The 20376-nt window shown below is 51.7% G+C and overlaps 1 protein-coding gene across 3 annotated transcripts; it reads right to left on the reverse strand.

Annotated features, from left to right (window-relative positions):
* Positions 1–303: 303 nt before the first annotated feature.
* On the reverse strand, positions 304–19133 carry NAGA (alpha-N-acetylgalactosaminidase). Of its 3 annotated transcripts, none has more exons than XM_039509936.1 (9): positions 18964–19133; positions 12391–12549; positions 7707–7881; positions 7256–7433; positions 6216–6310; positions 5078–5239; positions 4413–4610; positions 3669–3812; positions 2633–2815 (listed from the first exon to the last, which is right to left on the reverse strand). In XM_039509936.1, the coding sequence occupies exons 2-9, from the start codon at positions 12543–12545 to the stop codon at positions 2633–2635; spliced, it is 1290 nt and encodes a 429-aa protein (XP_039365870.1). In that variant the 5' UTR covers positions 12546–12549; positions 18964–19133. The 3 variants fall into 3 exon arrangements, with proteins under 3 accessions (XP_039365881.1, XP_039365870.1, XP_039365860.1); XM_039509926.1 differs by having other exon boundaries at positions 12391–12568; positions 18964–19132; XM_039509947.1 differs by lacking the exon at positions 18964–19133 and having other exon boundaries at positions 304–2815; positions 12391–12545.
* Positions 19134–20376: the final 1243 nt, after the last annotated feature.

The raw sequence follows: 20376 nt of genomic DNA on the forward strand, positions 1-20376 counted from the left end.
CAGTGTGGTAAGGGGGCAGGGAGCAGGTGTTCGGTGGGTTGTGGAGGGGTGGATAGGGGTCAGGGCGGTCAGAGGGCAGGGAACAGGGGGATTGAATGGGGGCAAGGATCCCCGGGGGGCAATCAGGAAGGAGCAGGGGTTGGATGAGGTGGTGGGGGCACTCAGGGATAGAGAGAAGGGGTGGTTGGATGGGGCAGCGGTCCCAGGGGGCCATCAAGAATGAGAGGAGGGGTTGGATGGGGCTGAAAAGGGCAGTCAGGGGTCCCGGGGGGGTGTCAAAAAACTTGGGGGGTTGGATGGGGCACAACCCCCTCATGAGGTGAGGAGGAGGGAACCGGTTGTTAATATTTTGGCAGCTCATCACTGGCTGCATATATTGGTTGACTAATAACTAGAAATAAAGGATCAAACCTAGCTCCATTACTATTAGGCAAGGGGGTCTGGGGATTTCCCCAATGCTATTCACTCACCTTCTCCACCCATTGTATTGTTTAAATAAATTACCTAAATAATTGAAACCAGCATGATTACATTATTTTGACAAAATAAAATATGCTGAATTTTGCAAAATTTTGATATTGGGCACAGAATTTTTAATTTTTTGGTGCAGAATTCTCCCAGAATAGCCCATACCCCCCTTTCCCCAGCCCTTGAGCTGTCAGTTTGGGCCCAGCTGGGATGAAGATAGGCTGTTTTCCTTCCAGTTACAACCTTCCTCTTCTGTCCATACAAATACATTATTCAAACATTAATTGTCTAGCACAACTTACACTGTAACACATAGCAACAGGGTTCCCTTTCAGACAATGGAGTGCAACCAGCTGTGGCTCTGGGGCCCACAACGCAAGTGACAGGCTCCTAATGCAGTCCCCTGGCAGTGTATTAATGGCTAAAAGGCTGGTCATGGAAACGTACAAATTCATACACAGCTGCCTTTCCCTGAGAAATCCTGGAATGTTGGCCAGCTAGAGAAGGAAGGGAGCCTGTCCCCATCCAGCAGGAACAACCAGCTCAGTTGCTGGGTAGGCTAGTGCTAATATGAGGCAATTCTCAGCTGGACAAGATTGTGGGTGCACAAGTGTTTCCGAGCCCCACTCAGGCAATGAAACAGACACTGTACACTGCTGCTTTCTCTGCTGCGTACATTTAGCAGTGGTGTTTTTTTAAAGATGATAACAAGGCATAAATCAGTGGAGAATACTGTAAATCTCCACCCTGTTCTGTGAACTAACTGAAGAGGCAGGCTGGATGGAGCAGAAGCCAGGGAGTCCTGTTTAATTTCTGCTCTGCCACTGATTTATTATACAGCCTCCCTGTGTCTCAGTATCCAGCACCAGGGCAATACTAAGGCTTACCCAAACTGGGATTCTGTGATGATCAAGCTCCTATTTGTAGGGCACTTGGAAGATGTTAAGTGTTAAATATGACTAATAATCTTCAGGTATGGGAGGAGTATTGTCCCCAGTTTACAGACGGGGAAACTAAAGCTTGGTCCACACCAATGGTCCTCAACTGATTTACCCTTGTGGGCCACATATGCAGCTCTCTCTGTGTTACATGGGCTGCATCCACACAACATACATACCACCTGTATGGCTGTGAGGATGTCACATGGGCCACAGCTGAGTGCTGATTGGGCCTTGGGTTGAGAACCATTGGTCTACACTTAAAAATTAGATCAACCTAGCTCCATCGCTCAGGGCTGTGACAAATTATATACCCTGAGCACTGCAGTTAGGTTAGTCTAGCCCCTGCTTTTGGCATGGCAGAAGAATTCATCCATCGACCTAGCCACCCGCCTCTTGGAGAGGTGAGATTAACACCACCAATGGAAAAGCCCCACCCATCAGTGCAGGAAGGGTCTACATGAGGGTGCTGCAGCCCCACAGGTGTGCCACTGTAGCAGAGGTAGTGCAGACATCGCCTTTAGCAACTGCTGGGGTATGTGCAGAGGCAGCACTGAAATTCATGAGTTTCTAACTCCCAGAGCCCTGCTCTGGCTACCGCACAATGCTGCCTCCTACAGGCGCTAATGGTTTTACAACTGGAAGGGGGTGAGTTCTACTGCCTGAAGTTGTCATTCTAAGCGAAGGAAATGGTAGGAAAATTCCCCCCCCAATGGAACATGTGATTGCCAGTATAGCACCTCCAGGGAGACTCGCTTCTCGTGACAGGTACGTCAGGGGTCAGCTCTAAGGCCCTACTGCAAATCTAGGGGAAATGACCCCTTCACCGAGCTGCGATACTGCCTTCAGCCCCTGCTACTCTAGCGCGGGATCAAAGCCAAGTGTCCAAGTAGCGAGAGTTATCAAATGCTCACAGTGACCGTGTTCTGCACTTGCCTGGCACCATCCAGGGAAGGGTCTCAAAGCACTTTACAATCAGTAATGAATTAACCCTCCTCTCATGCCTGGGAGGGAGGTGGTAATTCTCTCTGGTTGACAGAGAGGAAAACCAAAGCACAAAGAGGTTGTGTGTAGATCATTAGTTTGCGACTGAACAAGCAAAACGTCTGTTCCATGTAGTGATGGAAACACTCAGGGGAGTCGCTCCTGGCCAGAGAGCAACATGTACCCATCGGGGCTGGATAAAATCACAGCTGGCCCCCCATCCTCTTCCTTTTTGATTGGCTTCACAGTGCAAATGGGTGGAAGCCCTTCCCCTGGGGGCGCTGTCTGACAAAGTCCAAGGGTTGATCCAGGTACATTGTGGGATAGAGGTACCACATGACTACGCCCGAGGGGTTAACGATGACAGTGAAGTTCTCTCCAGCCTTCAGGCCGCTGATGATCCCGCCGCTGTACACATCCTGTGCCTGGAAGAGACGTGGTTGTTACCAGCATTTGCATGGTGCCTCATCTCAAAGTATGTAAAAAAACACTTTAATTCCAAGGCAGATGAGAGATCCCAGGAAGTGTAGCCTGCACTGGCAGGCCGAGTAAGCAGCTGTGCAGCGGGGCACAGTAACACTACACAACAAGGGCAGACTACTGTATCCAGCCCCAAGGGATTTTGATCTGAGGCTGCAGGAGTGGGAACGACTCCATTGAAAATACCCACAGTCAGAATGATCCCAGGAAACCCAAGGCCCATGATAACGCTCCCCCTATCACCTCCTAGAAATCTCATCCACACACTGACCAGGCCTAACCCACTTTGGTCTGTGAGAGCCACGGGGACCGCAGCCTAACTGCAAGCCCACCATCAAAGTCCCAGAGCCAGGCTAGTCAGTGATTTGGTACAGTCGCTTGCCACCCCATCTCCCCCCCAGCACCATCCTGGAGTAAGAATAGGGGCAGGAGCTTTGTAGCTGTTTCCCCACCCCCACAACGTGTAGGGCCCAGTTGCCCGCATTCAGGACTGCAGCACTGAAAGTTCAGCCTAATCCCTGGCGTGACTATACCAGGGGAGGGATGAGTCCCAGCACCAGTGGGTGGATGTAACTGGGTCTGTGGGCTTGGCTTCCGGTCTCCAACAGTATTAGGTGTTGTGTGAGGCTGAGAGTGGGGAGACAGGACAAACAAACACTACATTCTGAGGAAGAGAGTAGGAGGGGGACTGCAAACCATCGTGCGTGAACATGGGGGCTGGGCTCCTCGCTCTGCGGAGATAAGGGGCCTGCGTGGCAGGGGCGTTGGGCTGGGACCTGCTGTGCTTTCCCTGCTCACCTCGTACACGGCACTGGCGGAGAAGTTGAGCTTGCTGAGGGAGGTGGTGTAGCGGTACGGCATGTCCGTCCGGCGGCTGAGGAAGACCAGGGCACTGGCTGAGTGGGAAAGCGGGCGCAGGAACACCTCAATACGAGACTTCTCCTAGGGAAGCACAGGGGCAGCAGAAAGAGGGAGTTTAGGTGCATCTCCAGCTTCTCTGCACCTCTCCCTGCAGCTGCCACCCACTCCCCCAAACGCTCGTCAGCTCTTGGGATGGCTCATGAACCTGCCCTGGCAGGGGCCTGGAAGCAGCACGGATCACGTCTCTCTGTTGGGCCTGAGGTGCCCAGCCACACGCTGACACATCAGGCATCAGCAGGAGGGAGTGAACTGGGGTTGTTTGATGGCTGCCCTCCTACCCACCAGTGGCCCCAGAGTCCCAAGATGAACCCTTTCCAAAGCAAGGTACAAGAAAGGGCATGGGAGGACAAACCAAGCAGCCGAGTCTGGTGGGGAGGGAATGGAGGAGGGGAATACTAGAGCTGTTTAACAAGCGTGTCTTAGTTCAACCCTTCCCCTGGCGAGGCCTCCCCAATATTATGCTAACCCCATAAATCCCCAGCTAACCACAGCCATTCCCTGGCTTGGCTCACCTTCTCCCCTGACGCCCAGCCAGTCCCTCTCAATGGCTCCCCCCCGCCCCATCTACTCCCCTCTCCCTGGCCCTTATGCAGTTGGGTTCCCACACGTGCCCTTCTGTACCCTAAGGACTCTGCGTCCCTGGATTCCCAAGGGGTCCTGGTTGATTTTGATCATCAGCCGGTTCTGCAGGATCTCCCTGGAGCTGCGGGAGAGGGTGCGGAGGTCTGTGGACATGAAGAGTGGGGCAGCCAGCACCGTCCATAAGGCCATCTGGGATCGGGACTGTTCATCGCTGAGGCCAAAGTTTCCAATGATCAGCTGTGGCACAGGAGGGGGAGCAGGCAGACAGTAGGGTGGGGCGGAGGGGGAGAGAGTGGAAGAGCAGAAGGCGGGGGGTACACATTAGCAAGACAACTGCTGCTCTCAGTGGCAGGACCCAGCTCATGGAGAGCACTGGCATCCTGGCAAGCCCTTTCCCTCCCCCGCTGGTGGAGCATGCCCAGCTAACACCATGTCCAGCCCCATCTGTGCTCAGTGATGTTAAATATGTATTAATTAAAATACTAACACGTTTAAACCCCCACCTTGCCCCTAGTCTAGACAGGGCTTTTCAGGGTGGATGAGGGATGTGGCGTGAGGGTTAGGCAGCTCTGGCAGCCTACAGACCTGTATGCTGTGCCACGGGCTAATGAATTCCTGCCAGCCATGATCTCCAATTCTCCACCCTGCTTCTAGACAGGAAATCCCTGGAAACCTCCTCTCCACCATCCACAGCCCAAAGTTACCATGTCCGGGTCATTCCAGTGGCCAGGGCCATTCACCGGCTGCAGCACATCCTGATTTGCTGAAAACCAGTCCACGATGGAGAGGATGCTGTTCCAGGAGTCCTGAATGTCACCATAGTTACGCCAGAGGTTACAGATGTTCGCCAGGAGGGTGTAGTTCACCTGGAAGAGAACAAGGTGTACAGGAGGAGGAGCTCAGGTGAATGGGAGAGAGGGGATGTGCCCACAGAGCTGTGGGATGCACCTTTGTCATGGGCGGGGGAAAAAATACCCCCTCCCCCACACGCTCACACTGTACTTATCATTGCTAGTTCAGAAGCCACCGGTGAGACTCACTGGGAACGCTGGGCTCAGTTCAGAGAGCCTTAGTGGCCAAAAGGTGTTGATGGATTTGAGGGAATTCAGAGAAGTGCAACACACCAAGCAACTAAGGGGCAAGGTGCCTCATTTGTGGGGAAAGCTGAACAGCCTGGCTAACCAGCTAGAGGCAACCGGGATGGGGAGGACACAATGAACACCCACGAGTGCACTTGAAGGGTGTAAGCAATTTGGGGGGGGAGAGAGGAGGGGGATTATTCAGGGTGATCCAAAGGCCTAGAGTGCAGGTGGGGGTGGAATGAGAGTGCGCCAATGGAAAACTCATGCTCCACTGCAGAGGAGCCTCCCAGGGGAGTTGGTGGAAGGCCAATCATTGGAGACATTTCAAACTGGACAATGCTCTGAAGAATACATGGGTGGGGAACGATCCTGGGTTGGCTGGGATAGGGATGGACAAGAGGTGTCCTACAGGCCTCTTTTCCACATTTAACTTCAGTGATTCTCCTGCAGACATTGCCACTTTTCAGGAGTGTCCTTTTACATTAACAACCCAGTCCAAAGATTGGTACCACTGCCCTTCCTCCTGCACCCCAGCCTGGCATCCTTCCACATGGATCCACAGCCGGTCTGACAGCTCACAGTCCCTTTGGGAGATCAGTGCCCACAAGCCAATCATAGCAACTGGGGTGGAGGAGGGGTAGGAAAAGAAGGCATTAGGAATTCATACAACGCTGAATAAAAGCTCCCCCCCAGGACAGTCAGTGCAGGACGATTAGAGGAAAATCAAAGGAACCCCAGGATCTGCCAGGGCGAGCCTTACCTTGGGTGGAAGCCCTCCTTGATAGGCTGGCCAGCTACAGGAATAGGCAATAGGGCGGCCTGTTGCATTCAAGGCCATTGCCATTTTAGGGTAGCCTTTGAGAGACAAGAAATCCAATTGGTCAAGGAAACGGCTGGCATTGACCAGGGGGAAAACAGCAGCACTTTCTGGAACGATCACTCAGATGAACCTAGTTACATGGATTTTTAATGGGCTATTTTGAGAGACACACAAGTAGAAAGAAAGGGGCTCAGGGATGGTGGGGGGGGGAGAGGAGAGGTGAATAACAGAAGCTGCCTTCCTTAAGAACTCAAATATTTGAGGGCTTCTCCACCCGTACTCAGATTGTGAGGCTGAAACCTATCCCCCCAACACCATCAAAAGTGCCAAACCACCAGGTCCCCCACCAAAACACAGACCCATCAGACAAGCCCCTCTCCGGCCACCAATGGGATTTCTGTAGAAAAACAGCTCTGCCTTATGGCCAGTAAGGACAATCTCCCCCACGCTCCCCACGACAACATCCTATGCACGCGTAAAGGTCTTCTCTGAAGGTTCTGTAGCCCCACTGTAAAGCAGGTATTTTGGACACCTTCTAAAATCTCAGCTAGGGATCTAGCTTGGAGGTGAAGATCCAGAACGGGAGGCACAAGGAAATGAACCTAACAGGACGTGGGTTTGTGCCCGTTAGCAGAGAGGTTCTCAACCTTTTACCAAGCCACAGTCCCACATTCAGCCATTTCTGCGCACCCCTCTTGAAACGTGCCACCAACGTCCTCAGAGACTGCCCCAGTTCCCCGGTGGGTCATGGGAAGCACCATGAGCATCAACGCAATGAGTTATGGAGATGGGGAGTAGGAATCAAGATGGCAGCCCTGTTCCCCTGATACGTGCAACAGCCCCCACCTGGGGTGGCCCACAGGCTGCGAGAGCCTCTGCTTTAGCATAAAGAAAAAATGTCTTCTCAGTTTCTCTGACACCGAGGACAGTAACAGTGGCGTGGCTGCAAGTCCACACAGCCCAGGAGACACAGTCTTTACCCTGGGCCTGCTCATCTTCTGATGAGTAGCAGCCATCCAGCTTCAGCATGTCCACGCCCCACTCCGCGAAGGTCAGGGCATCCTGTTCGACCCGGTCCAGCGTGGTGCCTGGGTAGCCACCGCATGTGTAATTGCCCATGTCTCCATAGATGCCCAACTTCAGTCCCCGGAAGTGCGCCTGTACAAAGGAGAGGGGTGTGAGAGAGCCTGAAAGCCCCTGGCTGCCACTCGGGGCAGGTGTGCATTTGTGCGGGGAGCATGTCAGAGTGGACAGCGCTTTAGCTTCTCTCACTGTGCTAGAGCGTCACCTTCCACATCTCTCAGGTCACGGACCCCATGCCTCAAGGCCACAAGATGTGATGTGACTGAAATAACGAGAACCCACCCTGCTCCCCATCCCCTGCCCCTTCCCTCTCTGGATCCTGCCTTTACACCAAAGGAATCAGCTCACGTAATCCGCCAAGGCTTTGATCCCACTGGGAAAACGCTCGGGATCTGGGATCAGTTTCCCCATTGCGTCCCGCTTCTTCGCCATCCAGCAATCGTCTATATTCACATACACGTAGCCCAGCTCCTTCCAGCCATCGTCCGCTAGACGATCTATCATGTCAACGAAAAGCTTCTCGCTACCTCGGGGATGGGGAGAGAGAGAACAGGCTCAGAGCAGGCAGAGGTAACAAAACAAACCCACTATTAACAACAACACTTAGCACCTGCTCCTCTTTATCCTCAAAGGCTACTACAAAAACCATGGAGTCATTCAACCTTTAACCAAGATGGAAAAGACATTTTAGGTTCCATCTTCCCCTGTCCCTGCCAATGCAGGGGTCTGGTCTCCACAGCAGAGTCTTGAAGGCTTTGTCCAGTCCAGTTTTAAAGGACTCCAGCAATGTCCACTTCTCCTGGGAGTCTATTCCCTTGTCCACCGGATCTCATCAATAGGAAACGTTCCCCATTATTCCTCCTTTTAGGTCGCAGAGCCTGAACAATTCTAAGGCACTTATCTCCCCCCCGTGACTAGTATCTGAGCCCCTCACAATGTGCAATGCATTTATTCCGACCACGTCCCTATGAGATAGGAAAGTGCTGTTATCCCCATTTTGAAGATGGGAAAACAGAGGCTCAGGTCACATAGGGAGTCCATGGGGAGCAGCAAAATGAACCTGGGGCTCCCAAGTCCCAGACTAGTGCTGTGACCACTGAACCATCCTCCCTCTCTACTCGCCTTGCTGTCTACATCCTTCATGCGTTTGTCAATAGAAGCTAGATCCCTCCCTCAGTCCTCATGGCCTGTGCGGACACACATGTTTTGTCCATTCGCTCTCTCCTTTCAAGTCACACCCTCCAACCCCATCAGCAGGTTTGTTCTTTAAATTCTCTCCAGTTTCTCAATCTCTCTCTGTTACTGAGGTCCCAGAACAGAACACAGAATTGTCAGTGGGGACCTCATGAGGCCTGTAAAGAGAGGGGCTAGCCCCCTCCCTCATCAGCCATGTGACCCCCACCTGGAGTTTGTCAGCTCCTGGGCTCCAGACTGAGCCTTGGGGGGCCCTACCAAAAGGGCTACGACTCATATTGCTGCCAAAGTCCCCTCACCCCATTCCCAGCTTGCTTGGAGCTAGGGGAGGGGACAGAAGGAGTTAGAAACCCCTACTGGGGACAACAGGGACTTGGGAGGCTTCTGCATGAGGTGATCTGGGTCTGGAGAGAGACAGTGAGTGTGGATCAGGTAGTCGCCATTGAATTCCCACTGCTCTGAAACTCTAGCTGCATGGATCGGGCAGCACTGGAGGGACCGGCATACAGAGAGAGATCGATCCAACCCCACATGTGCTGCCAAGAGGCAGCTGAGACCAGGAGGATTCCAGGCCAGGGAACAGCGAGCTTGACCAGAGTCTGGAGAGCACCCTGTCCCGCCCAGGGGTGAAGAAAAAACGTGAAGGTGACTTTTATTGAAGTCAGCCAATGCCACAGCGCTGCAACACTCCATCTCAGGACACACAACCTCAGCCTAGCATCTTCCTTGGGAAGAAGGGGTTGGAGGAGTTTGAGTGTGCACGGAGGTGGGGAAATGGCTTATTTATCCATGTTTATCAATTAGTTAACCGTAACCCATTCCTTCCCCAGATCCTAGCTTTCTGTTCCTAATAAAGTCCCCCTTTGTTATGCAGTTATTTCTGGTGTGCCATTCCTTTACTGGGATTCGTTTTATTTACTCTATTGTCCCCTGTGTACTGGGCTTTCCACCCCTTGCCAGCTAGTAGTATGGTCACTGATTGTTCAAGGGCTGGCTCCCCTTTGGACCTGGCACAGCAAGAAGGCACCTGAGTGGAGACACCAGGAAGGAAAAAGCCAGGCAACGCAAAGAGAACGGACAAGCTCCAAATAATGGTGATTGATGGGAGAAGAAAGCGGGGGGAGGCTTTGTCCACCACTCCGGGGGAGTGGCTACAGTTATGATTTGTATTACAGTAGCATCCAGCGACCCCAAGCAGGACCAGGACCGCACAGTGCTGGGAGATGGTGTCCATGCAGAAGAGCTTGGCGTCTGAGACGAGCTGCTGTGAGGGGGTGTCACAGAATGACCACAGGGAGGGAAGGAGGTTGTGTAAGAGTCACAGTGACAGGAACCTATGATTATATAGACTAGCTAAGTGAAAAAAATTACATATAATATAAATGAGCCCCGACCATGTATATCAGCAATCCCTGCGGGGCACCCGAGCTGTGATGTCTCTGCATACTCAACTCCAAAGCACGAGTCCTTTTGCAAACACGCCACACTGCAAGATCATCATCCTCCACCTTCCCTGACTGTCAGCAGGATCAAAGAGTGAGGAGGGGAGCCAGGGAAATGGCTGCTTGATCATTTTACAGGGCCGAGAGGGACGGGCTGACAATGTTTCAGACCTCAGGCTGGTGCTACAGAATGCCCTTTGCTTTAAGCACAGTACTTCTTGGTGGCCTCAGCACAGAAAGGAGCAGCATCCTGATTCACCACAGTGTGGGGGCCCCGGTGTGTTTCTGCTGCTGCAGAGAAAGGAAGCATTGTCCCTCCCCTTCAAAAAAGGTGTCTTGTTTCTATGGTAGATGTTGAAAGGTCTGCTGGGATTCCATACACTGGACAGGGGATTCCCAAATTAGGTTTGACATTTCCATGAATAAGAACAGCAAACACAGAGACACCAGCTGGAGTACAATTAGGAGGGATGTCAACCCTGTGGCTTTGGGTCACACATGGAACATCCCATCCCTCCTGTAAGGAGAAGGCCTTTGTCTGCAGCCATATTGTAGGGCCTAAACCCTAAGGCTTTCGTCTGCAGCCAGATTAAAAGAGCAGCCAAGCAGCAGCCGCCATTAGCTGAGAAGCAGGAAGTCACATCATCACATTCCATCCAAATTATATTAAAACAATGTAATATCGGGCTGTTAAGAAGGCGGTCCTGTCCTAATGGCACCCGCTATCACCAGATAAAGAAACAGAGCTTAAGATGATTTAAAAAAAAAAAGCAAAAAGACCTTAGTTTGATAGCGTCCTGTCTGTCAAGAAATCACTTATCAATAGTTGTGGTTGTGAAATCCTAATTTCTTTATTGTTTTGTCATTATGGTCCCCACTTCTCTATTGTTTATCTGTATGGTCTCTGTGTGGTTCTTTAATTGTTTCCGTCTGTTACATAATTAATTTTGCTAAGTGTAAATTAAGGTGGTGGGGTAGGATTGGTTAAAGAATTTTGTTACACTGTTACGATTGGTTAGTAAAATTTTAGTATAATGATTGGTTAAGATATAGCTAAAAGAACTCAAATTTCACTATATAAACTGGGGTCCAAAAGGAAGTTCTTTGGGAATCAACTCCAGGACACAGCCCCAAAGATCAGGGCTCCCAGACCTCAACACTCGGCCAATGACACCATGCAGAAACTGGAGTCCCCTAGATGGACCTGATCCTTACTGGCCATCAAGAAAAGTTCATCTGTCTCACTGGGAGTGGTGAGCCCTGTATGTGTAATGTGTGCGTTCTGTTTTTGGTGATTGTTAATAAATAGAGGTTGTGTAGTATATTACTGTAAAAGGCTCTTTCACTGGTAAGAGGTCCTGCAGAAGTAGTATACACCCAGAGCCCTACGTACTGGGAAAGGGTGTGGGTAAGTAAATTGACCAGGTTAGTTACACCCTGAGCCCTATGAATTGGGTAAGGGTAAGTGCTTTTTGCCTGGAGCCCTACAAATTGGGAAAAGGTGGGGTGCCCTAATGTGTGCAGGTAACGCTCCCCCCAGCTGGGGCCAGGAAGAAGTGTCCCTCCAGGATGTCATTTTGCACAATTAGGTGTATGATGACAATTTTAAGTGTTCCTCTGAAGCATGAGATGTTGGTGCTGCTAGCGGTGGGCGACAGACCAGATGGACCAGTGTACCAACCCAGTGCGGCAATTTCCATGTTCCTTCAATGGCTTTCACGATGTTTTAAAATTACTCTTCATGGCACGGAGATGTGATGGTGCAGGGGTTAGCGATCTTTGCCTCACATCTGACCTGAGTCATGAGTGAAATGAGTCTGATTCTCTCACCTCAGATCATCCTGAGCAGGATGCTATGGCACAACCTAGCTCCTGCTTCTCTGCAGCCTCCTCCGCCACTCCCCCAAATGTCTCTGCTCCAACCCTCTACCTACCACCCAAGCCTTTTATTTCCCCCAGCTGCCAAAGAGCTGGTGGGGGACTCATGTCCAGGGATTGAGAGTGAGTGAGGGGTGGGGAGGAGATAGGGAATGGGAGAGATGGACTCTGATGGAGGTGTCTCTGAATGGGGGGAGGAGATGAAGTGGAGGGGGATGCTGGTGCTGCTCGGGGTGTCTCTGAGTGAGGTGGGAAGGGGCACTGGCTCAGCCCAAGGTTCAGAGTTCCCCCTCTGCCTTCACTCTCCAAAGCACTGAAGCCAAAAGCTCTTCAAACGGAGCACTACAAAAAGGTGATGCTTTAGCCCTTGACAAGCAGAGGGGAAGCATGGGAACTCCTCATGGTGCCCTCAGTTGCAGGGCGAGGCAAAAGTAGGGGCAGTTTGCCTTTTCTCTCCTCACACCTCGTCATCTCCACACAGAACTTCCAGATGCAGCCCCTGGCGTTGCCTCACTCACCTGATGCAGTTGTCAGGGTCCGTCTTGCAGTCAGTGTTGCAGCGAAATCTCTCCCATGCCAGCCAGCCCATCGGGGGCACCCGCATGAGCCCATTCTCCAGAGCCAGGGCACAGGCCACTAGGGCCAGGCCAGAGACAGAGACTACCAACTTCATTGCTCTGGAATGAGGGGTAAATACTGACAAGAGAGAGACAAAAACCTTTCAAGTGGAAAGAGCCCTCTCCTGCCTCGGAAATCAATGGGGTCCCACTCGGGGGATCCTCCCTCTGCAGTGGGTCATCCAGCAGGTCACAGGGCTCCACCCACCCATCCACCACAGACTGTCCCTGGGGAGGAACATGATGAGATATGGCATGTCCAGCCCACTCCCCCAACCCAGCTTTATGCAAATCATGGCCCTTTGTTATCAGCTTCAGGCCACCCCAGCCGACCTATCTATGTAGGGTTCTACAGTGGCTCTAGTTGTTAATCACCCCTCTCTGCCTTTGTTTACCTCGGAAGGGAGGTTGTATCATCCACTCATTACTGCGTTAGGGTTCCTTCCATAGCCCCACTTCCTCTTCCCTCTAGTCCAGCTGCCTGAGAGCGTTGTCATTGTTCCTCCACAAACCCCATCTCCAGTACAGCAATCCGTGAGTAACCCAGAGCCCTGACTGTAATTATGCATGTTACTACACCACCTGCACCCCAGCATCCCACCCATATGGCCTCATAATATTCTACCTGTACCCCACTATGCCATCATACTGTCCTGCACCCCCAAAACTCCAGAGTAAGATACTTGCATCCTGCCCTACACATCCTTCAAAGCACCATGGTGTCAGGTCCTCCTCTCAATGACTCATTCCCGTTTGCACAGCAATCCTCCTGCATTCACTCCATTACGCCCCATGCACTCCAGTCTGCCATAGCAAAATGGCTCAGTCCAACGCCCCGCCTGTCCCCCCAAGCACCTCAGTGGTGACAGCTGCACCCCAAAGCACCGCTGTATCCCTAGCCAGTGCACTTCAGTGCCATTATCCACTAGCAATAGCCCAGTGCACTCAGATGTCCTGAACATACACTCGCCGCCAGCCCCGTAGTTCAGCGACACCCCCTCCCAATATCCTCTCTGAGCTGGACCATTGGCTTTGGCTGCGGTGAACTCGTTGTTTCTGCTGTCCTGAGGGGGATGCCGTGTTCTCTGGCTCAAGGCTGTAAAGCCTTTCTGCTCCTGGGCCACAAGTGTGATGGGAACAAACACGTCATCAAAATCTCAACCGCAGGGTAGTACAGACATGGGGCAGGGGAGGGAGTGTGTCTACACAGCACACTAAGCCCAGGCTCTGACACAAGTTTGAGCCCAAGCCCCACTTCTGTCCACATACAAGCCAGTCTGACTTGAGTAGCAAGCACTCAGCACCTGGGTCCTAGGGCCCTGCCAGAGGGATGGATCAGAGCTGGGTCCTGCTACGACTCAGGTCCAAGCCCTGTTATTTTGCAGTGTGGACGCAGCTCAAGCTGCAGACCTGAGTCAGAAGGTCAGCGTAATGCAGTATGGACACGTTAGCATGGCTGTGAGCCCCGGGTCCAGCAACTGTAAGCCCAGGTTTATAATGCAGCGTGGGCTCAAGCATTTAACTACACCCATTTACTTGGCAGCCTCAGGCCTTCCTGGTTTGGCTTGACTTTTTCTAGTCTTTGATCCTCACTTCTGCCTTAGGAGACCTTCAATAATAGGTTGAGTGGAAGAAATATATTTGCTTTGGCTTGCACTGTGTTTATAGTCAGATCCTGCTGCTTATCTGCACAAAATCTTCCAACTGTGTCCTTTCCTCTCCATTCCCACTACCAAGGTATTAGTCCAGCTCTAGGAATCTCTGTTTTGGCCATAGCACCTTCCTCTTTAGCCATCCCCTGCTTCCTCCCTCCGGCCCATTTAACACTTCGCTGCCAGGATAGTCTTCCTTCCCTTCTGCTGGCCCCAAGTCCCTCCCCTCTTCTTGAACCTGCACTGATTTCACCTCATGTTCCACATACAGCTCAAATGTCTCCCTGCTCCCCAAGCTCTCTAGAATCTGACTCCACTTCTGCTCTCATTTCTTGTTCCTACGCACCCTGCCCTGCACTATGCTCTAGCTATTTTTCCCTCCTGACTGTTCCCTTTGGGGGTGCTGGCACTCAAAGCTAAACAGAGGGTTTTGGGAGGCCTGGGGCAAAATGTGAAACTGAGGCCCTCCCTAAAAAAGACCACCACTGAAGGGCAGTCCAGGGGGTAGGGATGGGTTGGAGGGGAGTCCACACCACACTCACCCTACAGCAGTGGTTCAGCACCTGCCCCATGGGGTTAGGCCCAGCTCCCCGCTCTGGGCATTGTGACCGGGCACATTGGATCACCGGGCCACTCAGGTTTGGCCCTCATTTTGGAGGGGCCACCAGGCCAAATTCCATGAGTGGCACTGCAACCCCCCGGGCCAGGTCTCAATGTCACTCAGCTCTCAAACGGGCGCTCGGGGCAAACTGCCCCTCTCTGGGTGGCCCTGTCAAAACTAGGCCTTTTCCTAAATATTTCCCAGGACTGCTCCCACTGGTTGGGCTACAGTGGCAGTAGCGCTGATGGGAGCACTAGTACAGACAGGCTGCCAGCCTTCAAACCCTGTTCTGAGCACACCTACACAACACAGTGCTTCACTCACGGAAAGAGGTTCTAAAGGGCTTGCATCAGACATTTAAATGTGGTCGTGGTTAGAAAAAGTGCATTGTTGTCAACTCATGCAATTTCATTGCAACTCTTGGAATAGCTGGTGCTTTCATTCAAGCCCCAGCTCCTGGAGTCATGTGATGATGTGAGATGCTCAGCATTTAAAAAAACAACAAAAAAAACCTATGGTTTCTAACCTTCATGGTTGTGGAGAAAAGCTTGAGAACATGACCCCCTAAATGCTATATCCCACAAAGACAGAACGAACCTCAAAAGGTATTACTTTAAAAAAAATCTGATTTAAGCCAATTGCATGATTCTGGGGGCCTACCTCATGATTTTGAATGCTTGGGACTGACAATGTTTAACATACATGATTGTGTAAAAATGGTACTGTCTGCCTCATCTGCTCCCTGTGGATCTTCTACTCGTCTGTTTAAGTTAACAACAAAAACAAACTGTGGGTGCTATTTGCCCGAAGTGGGGATACAATGTAAAGCAAAGCAGCAGCCCTGGCTCTGCTGGGGAATACCTCTAGCACAGAGGGCCTCCCTGGCCAGCCCAGAGCTGGCTCTGCATCTCCCCACCTTTGGTGCAGGAGAGCAGCAGGGGCTTTCCTATACCCTAGATATTTATCAGTTGCCACAAAGCCCACAAGCACCGTGAGATGCAGAGCACAAGGTAAGACAGTCCCAAGGGCTGCTTAACCTGCACAAGGGGCCGAACCAGCCCCCAGCAGCTCCAGAATAGGGCAGGGTCCAGCTGCTCCCCCTTGCACTGGATTCTCCACCAGGCCAGGGATGACTCGGGGCCTGTGTGTGCAATTCAAGAAGACCGCCATGAGTACAACTAGGGGAACATCCATTCCATCAGGGGCCGTTCGGTAAGGGACTGGAAAAACAGAGTGGCCAGGCAGTCATACTAGAGGTTCGCACACTTCCTTGCTCACCTAGCCAAGCTGTGTGTGTAATCCACATGCAAACGAAGGCCCAGCTTGGTAGGAGCTGACTGAAATGGAGGGCAAGGGGCCTGGCTGGAGTGGGGGGCTGAGTGGCCTCACTAGGGGAGAGAACGGCTGGAGTGAGGATGGGGCCTGGCTGAGTGTACAACTCAGCTGCATAAGGAACGAGGTGTGCGACTGACCCGGTCTGTTCTAGGTGCAGGCGGCAGCTTGCAGAGGGCACCAGAGCTTCCTCTGCCTGCAGTACCAAACGGGTGTTCTGTGGGCCTGATGTCAGTGGAAATGAGGCTTTTCTGGTTTTCACCCAGCTCACTAGGGTTCTACCCATCAATACCTAGAACATTCCCCGAAATTTTGGAATTGGTCTGGCACAGTTCTCAAAAGTGACAAAGAAATGCTGTGGAGTGAGTGTAGGGCCTTGTGGTGTTTGCCCAGCTAGAAAGAGGAACTTGGTCTAAATAGTACAGAAAGGAGAAGCTGGGGCTGAAGTCTGGGCAGCTGCCTCTAGGCTTCCCCTTTCTGTTTAACAAGATATAGATCTAGTCTGGAGATTAGAAATCAAATCTTGAAGTGGTCACAAGTTCACAGAGAGACACACACAGACGGCAGGGAGATTACAGCTGTACGGACCGTCTGTTTGCTTTTTTGTAACTTTAGCTGCAGACACCAGGGCAACAGACACGTTATAAATACCTAGATAACTAAGAGAGAATCAAGCATGGCAGGTCTCATTACTTCCTGAGGAGATGGGTCCATATTATGAAAACCTCATTCACTTTAGCTCGAGTCAGCATTGGTGAGGCTTCAGCTGGAATACCATGTCCAGCTCTGGGTGCCACACTTTAGGAAAGATGTGGACAAACTGAAGAGAGTCAAGAGAAGAGCAACAAAAAATGATAAAGGGTTTAGAAAACCTGACCTATGAGCAAAGGTTAAAAAAACTAGGCATGTTTAGTCTTGAGAAAAGAAGACTGAGCAGGCACCTGATAACAGTCTTCAAATAAGTTAAGGGCTGTTAGAAAAAGGACAGTGATCAAATGTTCTCCCCAGCCACTGAAGGGAGGACAAGAAGTAACAGGATTAATCTGCAGCAAGAGAGATTTAGATTAGATATTAAAAAAATCTTTTTAACTGTAAGGATAGTTAACTGCAAGGGAGGTTGTGGAATCCCCGTCATTGGAGGTTTTTAAGAATAGGTTGGACAAACACCCATCAGCAGGGATGATCTAGGTGTACTTGGTCCTGCCTCAGTGCAGGGGGCTGGACTAGACGACTTCTCCAGCCCTACATTTCTACGATTCCATTACAGTTTCCGCCCAGGAGGGCCCACATGGAGTAAAATAGCAGGGGAAGGGATGCTCCTTGTCAGGAGCAAGTTGTACTGCCAGACCTGTGTAGAGAAATCTAGGGCAAAAACAAGAAGCAGTGGCGGTGCAATGTAGGTCAGGAGTCAGGTGCAGCTGCAATCTGTGTGCAGTAAATTGGCATTAATGAAGGGTGAACAGTAGCTAATCTGAATCCAGTCATATAGAGCAATGTGGGAAAAAATTGGGCCCTTGTATATGGGCCAGATTGTAACCATATCACCAAAGTGACTGGGCTGGTCCCAGCAGAGAAATACCTACCTTTTGACCTGCCACAATCAGAGCACCCACCTGCAGCTTACCCACCACCAGGCAAGTACGTTCAGGTCACAAACTCCTCCCAAAACATGAAGGAGAAAATGATTTATACCATATTGAGATGCTGGGCTTATACTGAATGCTAAAGAAAAGTGGTGCATAGACAGCTGCATTTGTCCAGACAATAAAAAGTAAAGAGAAGCAAAACTCCTCTGCGGTCTGTGGCTGGAGCACAGGACCAGCTGGAGACATGTCTCTAACTTCTGCCACTGACATGCTGTGTGATCTTGGGCAAGTCTGTCTGGCCCAGATCCTCTGGCATCACTTTCCCCCATCTCCAAACTGGGACAGTAACAATGTTGTCAACGTTTCTCTAGTGCTTTGAGGCCTTCAAAGGGAAGGCAGTACAGAAGTGCAAAGTGTTATTTTTTATTGATAATGGGGACGTGTTAAAGAAAGGACTGGGACGTGGCCTGCTCTAAAAGCTCAGGATCATCTTGCTTTGATCTGTGCGCAAAACTCCAACGGATATCACAATATGATCATGGAGATGCTGAATGTGCCCCCTAAGTTCTTTAATACAACTGAATGTTCATAACACACTGCTCCTTCCTAGGGGCCCCAGTCCAACACCAGGGAAATCAACAGGAGTCTTTCGCTTGACTTTACAGGCATTGGATTTTGCAATCTCCCCTAAGATAAAATTGGGAACGATTCCCAGAGATCTGAGAAGGTTGAGGCCCCCACCTTGGGGAAACAGTAGTAATCTAAACATACTTACAATGAGGGGATAAGCAGCTCAGAGACCTGGGAAAGGGGGACATGGAATCTTTAACTTTTAGTTTACTTGTCCCAAACTAGCCCCAGGTCAGTAGCAATTACAAGTCCCTGGATAGGAACTGACCATAAACCAACTCTGGTCTCAGACGGGGTGGAACACTGCACAGTCCGTGCTAATGGAGCAGTCTGCATCTAGGACCCCAATTCAAACTCAAGAAGCACATGGCTGAGCTCTGCGTAGGCAGAGATGGAAAGACGGAGCTGCCGAACTAGCACCCCGCAGTCTGCAGCGCCTCATCCTGCAGGATCCCAAGACACTTTTAAGGTTGTACAGCCAGAGCCCCCCCAGCCCACCGCCAAGCAGCCGCCCTTGGAGCGAAGGAACAAGCAGCATCAGCCCTCCCCGCCCCAGCGGCTGGCGGGATCTGTCCGGTTCTTTAGCCTCCTCCACTCCGCGGAGACCCTTGTAGCCGGCAGAGCCCCAGCGCGGCAACCCCCGAGCCCCCCGCTGCCGGTCCGGCTCACTTACCCGGGCGGAGCGGGACGGGCCAGGCGCCAGGAGCTGCCGCAACACAAGTGAGCGTCTAGCCCGGCCAGGAGAGGGCGCGCAGCCACGTGATCCCCGGCCGCCGCTCACCTGACCAGCCTGTCCCGCGGGAGCAGCCGCGGCCGCTCCCGGTGTGGGCGGGGAGCAGAGGCGCCCGCTTCCCGGCACCCAGTAGGAGGACTCGGAGGCAGGACAACGCCCTCCCCATAACTCTCCCCTTCCCGATTCCGCCCTGTGGGGCCTCAGGGGCTGTACGATCGTCATAGCCTGGCTGCCTGGGGCGGGTGACAGGACAGCAAAGGGGAAAAATCGGGAAGGGGGTGGGGGGTAATAGGCGCCTATGTAAGAAAAAAAACCAAAAATCGGGACTGTCCCTATAAAATCGGGACATCTGGTCACCGTAGGTGGAGTGCGATTGCTGAGCCTGTGATCAATGCTAGGGAAGAAAGGTGTTTTGTCAGCCTGGGCGCACACAGTATTTACTTCTCTAGAGAGGATTGTGGTTCCTAAAGGCGCTATTATTATAGCTGTAATATGGTAGAACTTAGAGACCAGGGTTCCACTGCATTGGGCCCTATACTCACCCTGTGTCTACACACGCACAATCATCCAGTAGTTACAGTACTAGCTTAGGACCTGAGAGACCCCACATTCAATTCTTTCCTCTGCTAGACTTCCTGTATGACCTTGGACAAGGCCCAGATCCTCAAAGATATTTTGGTAACAACAATGGCAGATAGATGCCTAAATACCTTTGAAGATCTGGGCGTTGGCCTTGTCTACACTGCCACTTACAGCGCTAAAACTTTCTTCGCTCAGGGGTGTGAAAAAATACACCCCTCAGCGATGCAAGTTTCAGTGTTGTAAAGTGGCAGTGTAGATAGCGCTACAGCACTGGGAGCTATTCTCCTCGCAAAGGTGGTTTTATTACAGTGCTGGGAGAGCTCTGCCGCAGCTGTGTAGACATACCCTAAGTCTCTCTGTGCCTCCAGGGGCACCGGAACAATTTTTATACTGGCACCCAGAGCCATTGAACCAAACTGTAAACCCCGGCTTTGGCTACACTTGCATTTCAAAGCGCTGCCGCGGCAGCGCTTTGAAGCGCTAAGTGTAGTCAAAGCGCCAGCGCTGGGAGAACTCTCCCAGCGCTGTCCGTACTCCACCTCCCTGTGGGGCATAACGGACAGCGCTGGGAGCGCGGCTCCCAGCGCTGGGGCTTTGACTACACTGGCGCTTTGTAGCGCCGCAATTTGCAGCGCTGCAGAGGGTGTGTTTTCACACCCTGCTGCAGCGCTGCAAATTTGTAAGTGTAGCCAAGCCCTATATGATAGAAACCAAGCCAAGGAGTGCGCAGCACCCCTAGTTCCAGCACCTATGTGTGCCTCTGTTCTCCAC

This window comes from Mauremys reevesii, linkage group 1, assembly GCF_016161935.1.
Source record: "Mauremys reevesii isolate NIE-2019 linkage group 1, ASM1616193v1, whole genome shotgun sequence".
NCBI lineage: Eukaryota > Metazoa > Chordata > Testudines > Geoemydidae > Mauremys > Mauremys reevesii.

Excerpts from the sequence above, each read along its gene's own strand:
- NAGA (XM_039509947.1), bottom strand. The coding sequence starts at position 12,545 with ATGAAGTTGGTAGTCTCTGTCTCTGGCCTGGCCCTAGTGGCCTGTGCC. Across the intron at positions 7,434-7,706 it reads TCAAAGCCTTGGCGGATTAC|GCGCACTTCCGGGGACTGAA; the intron begins GTGAGCTGATTC and ends TCCTTTGTACAG. Across the intron at positions 5,240-6,215 it reads AAGGAGGGCTTCCACCCAAG|GTGAACTACACCCTCCTGGC; the intron begins GTAAGGCTCGCC and ends GTTCTCTTCCAG.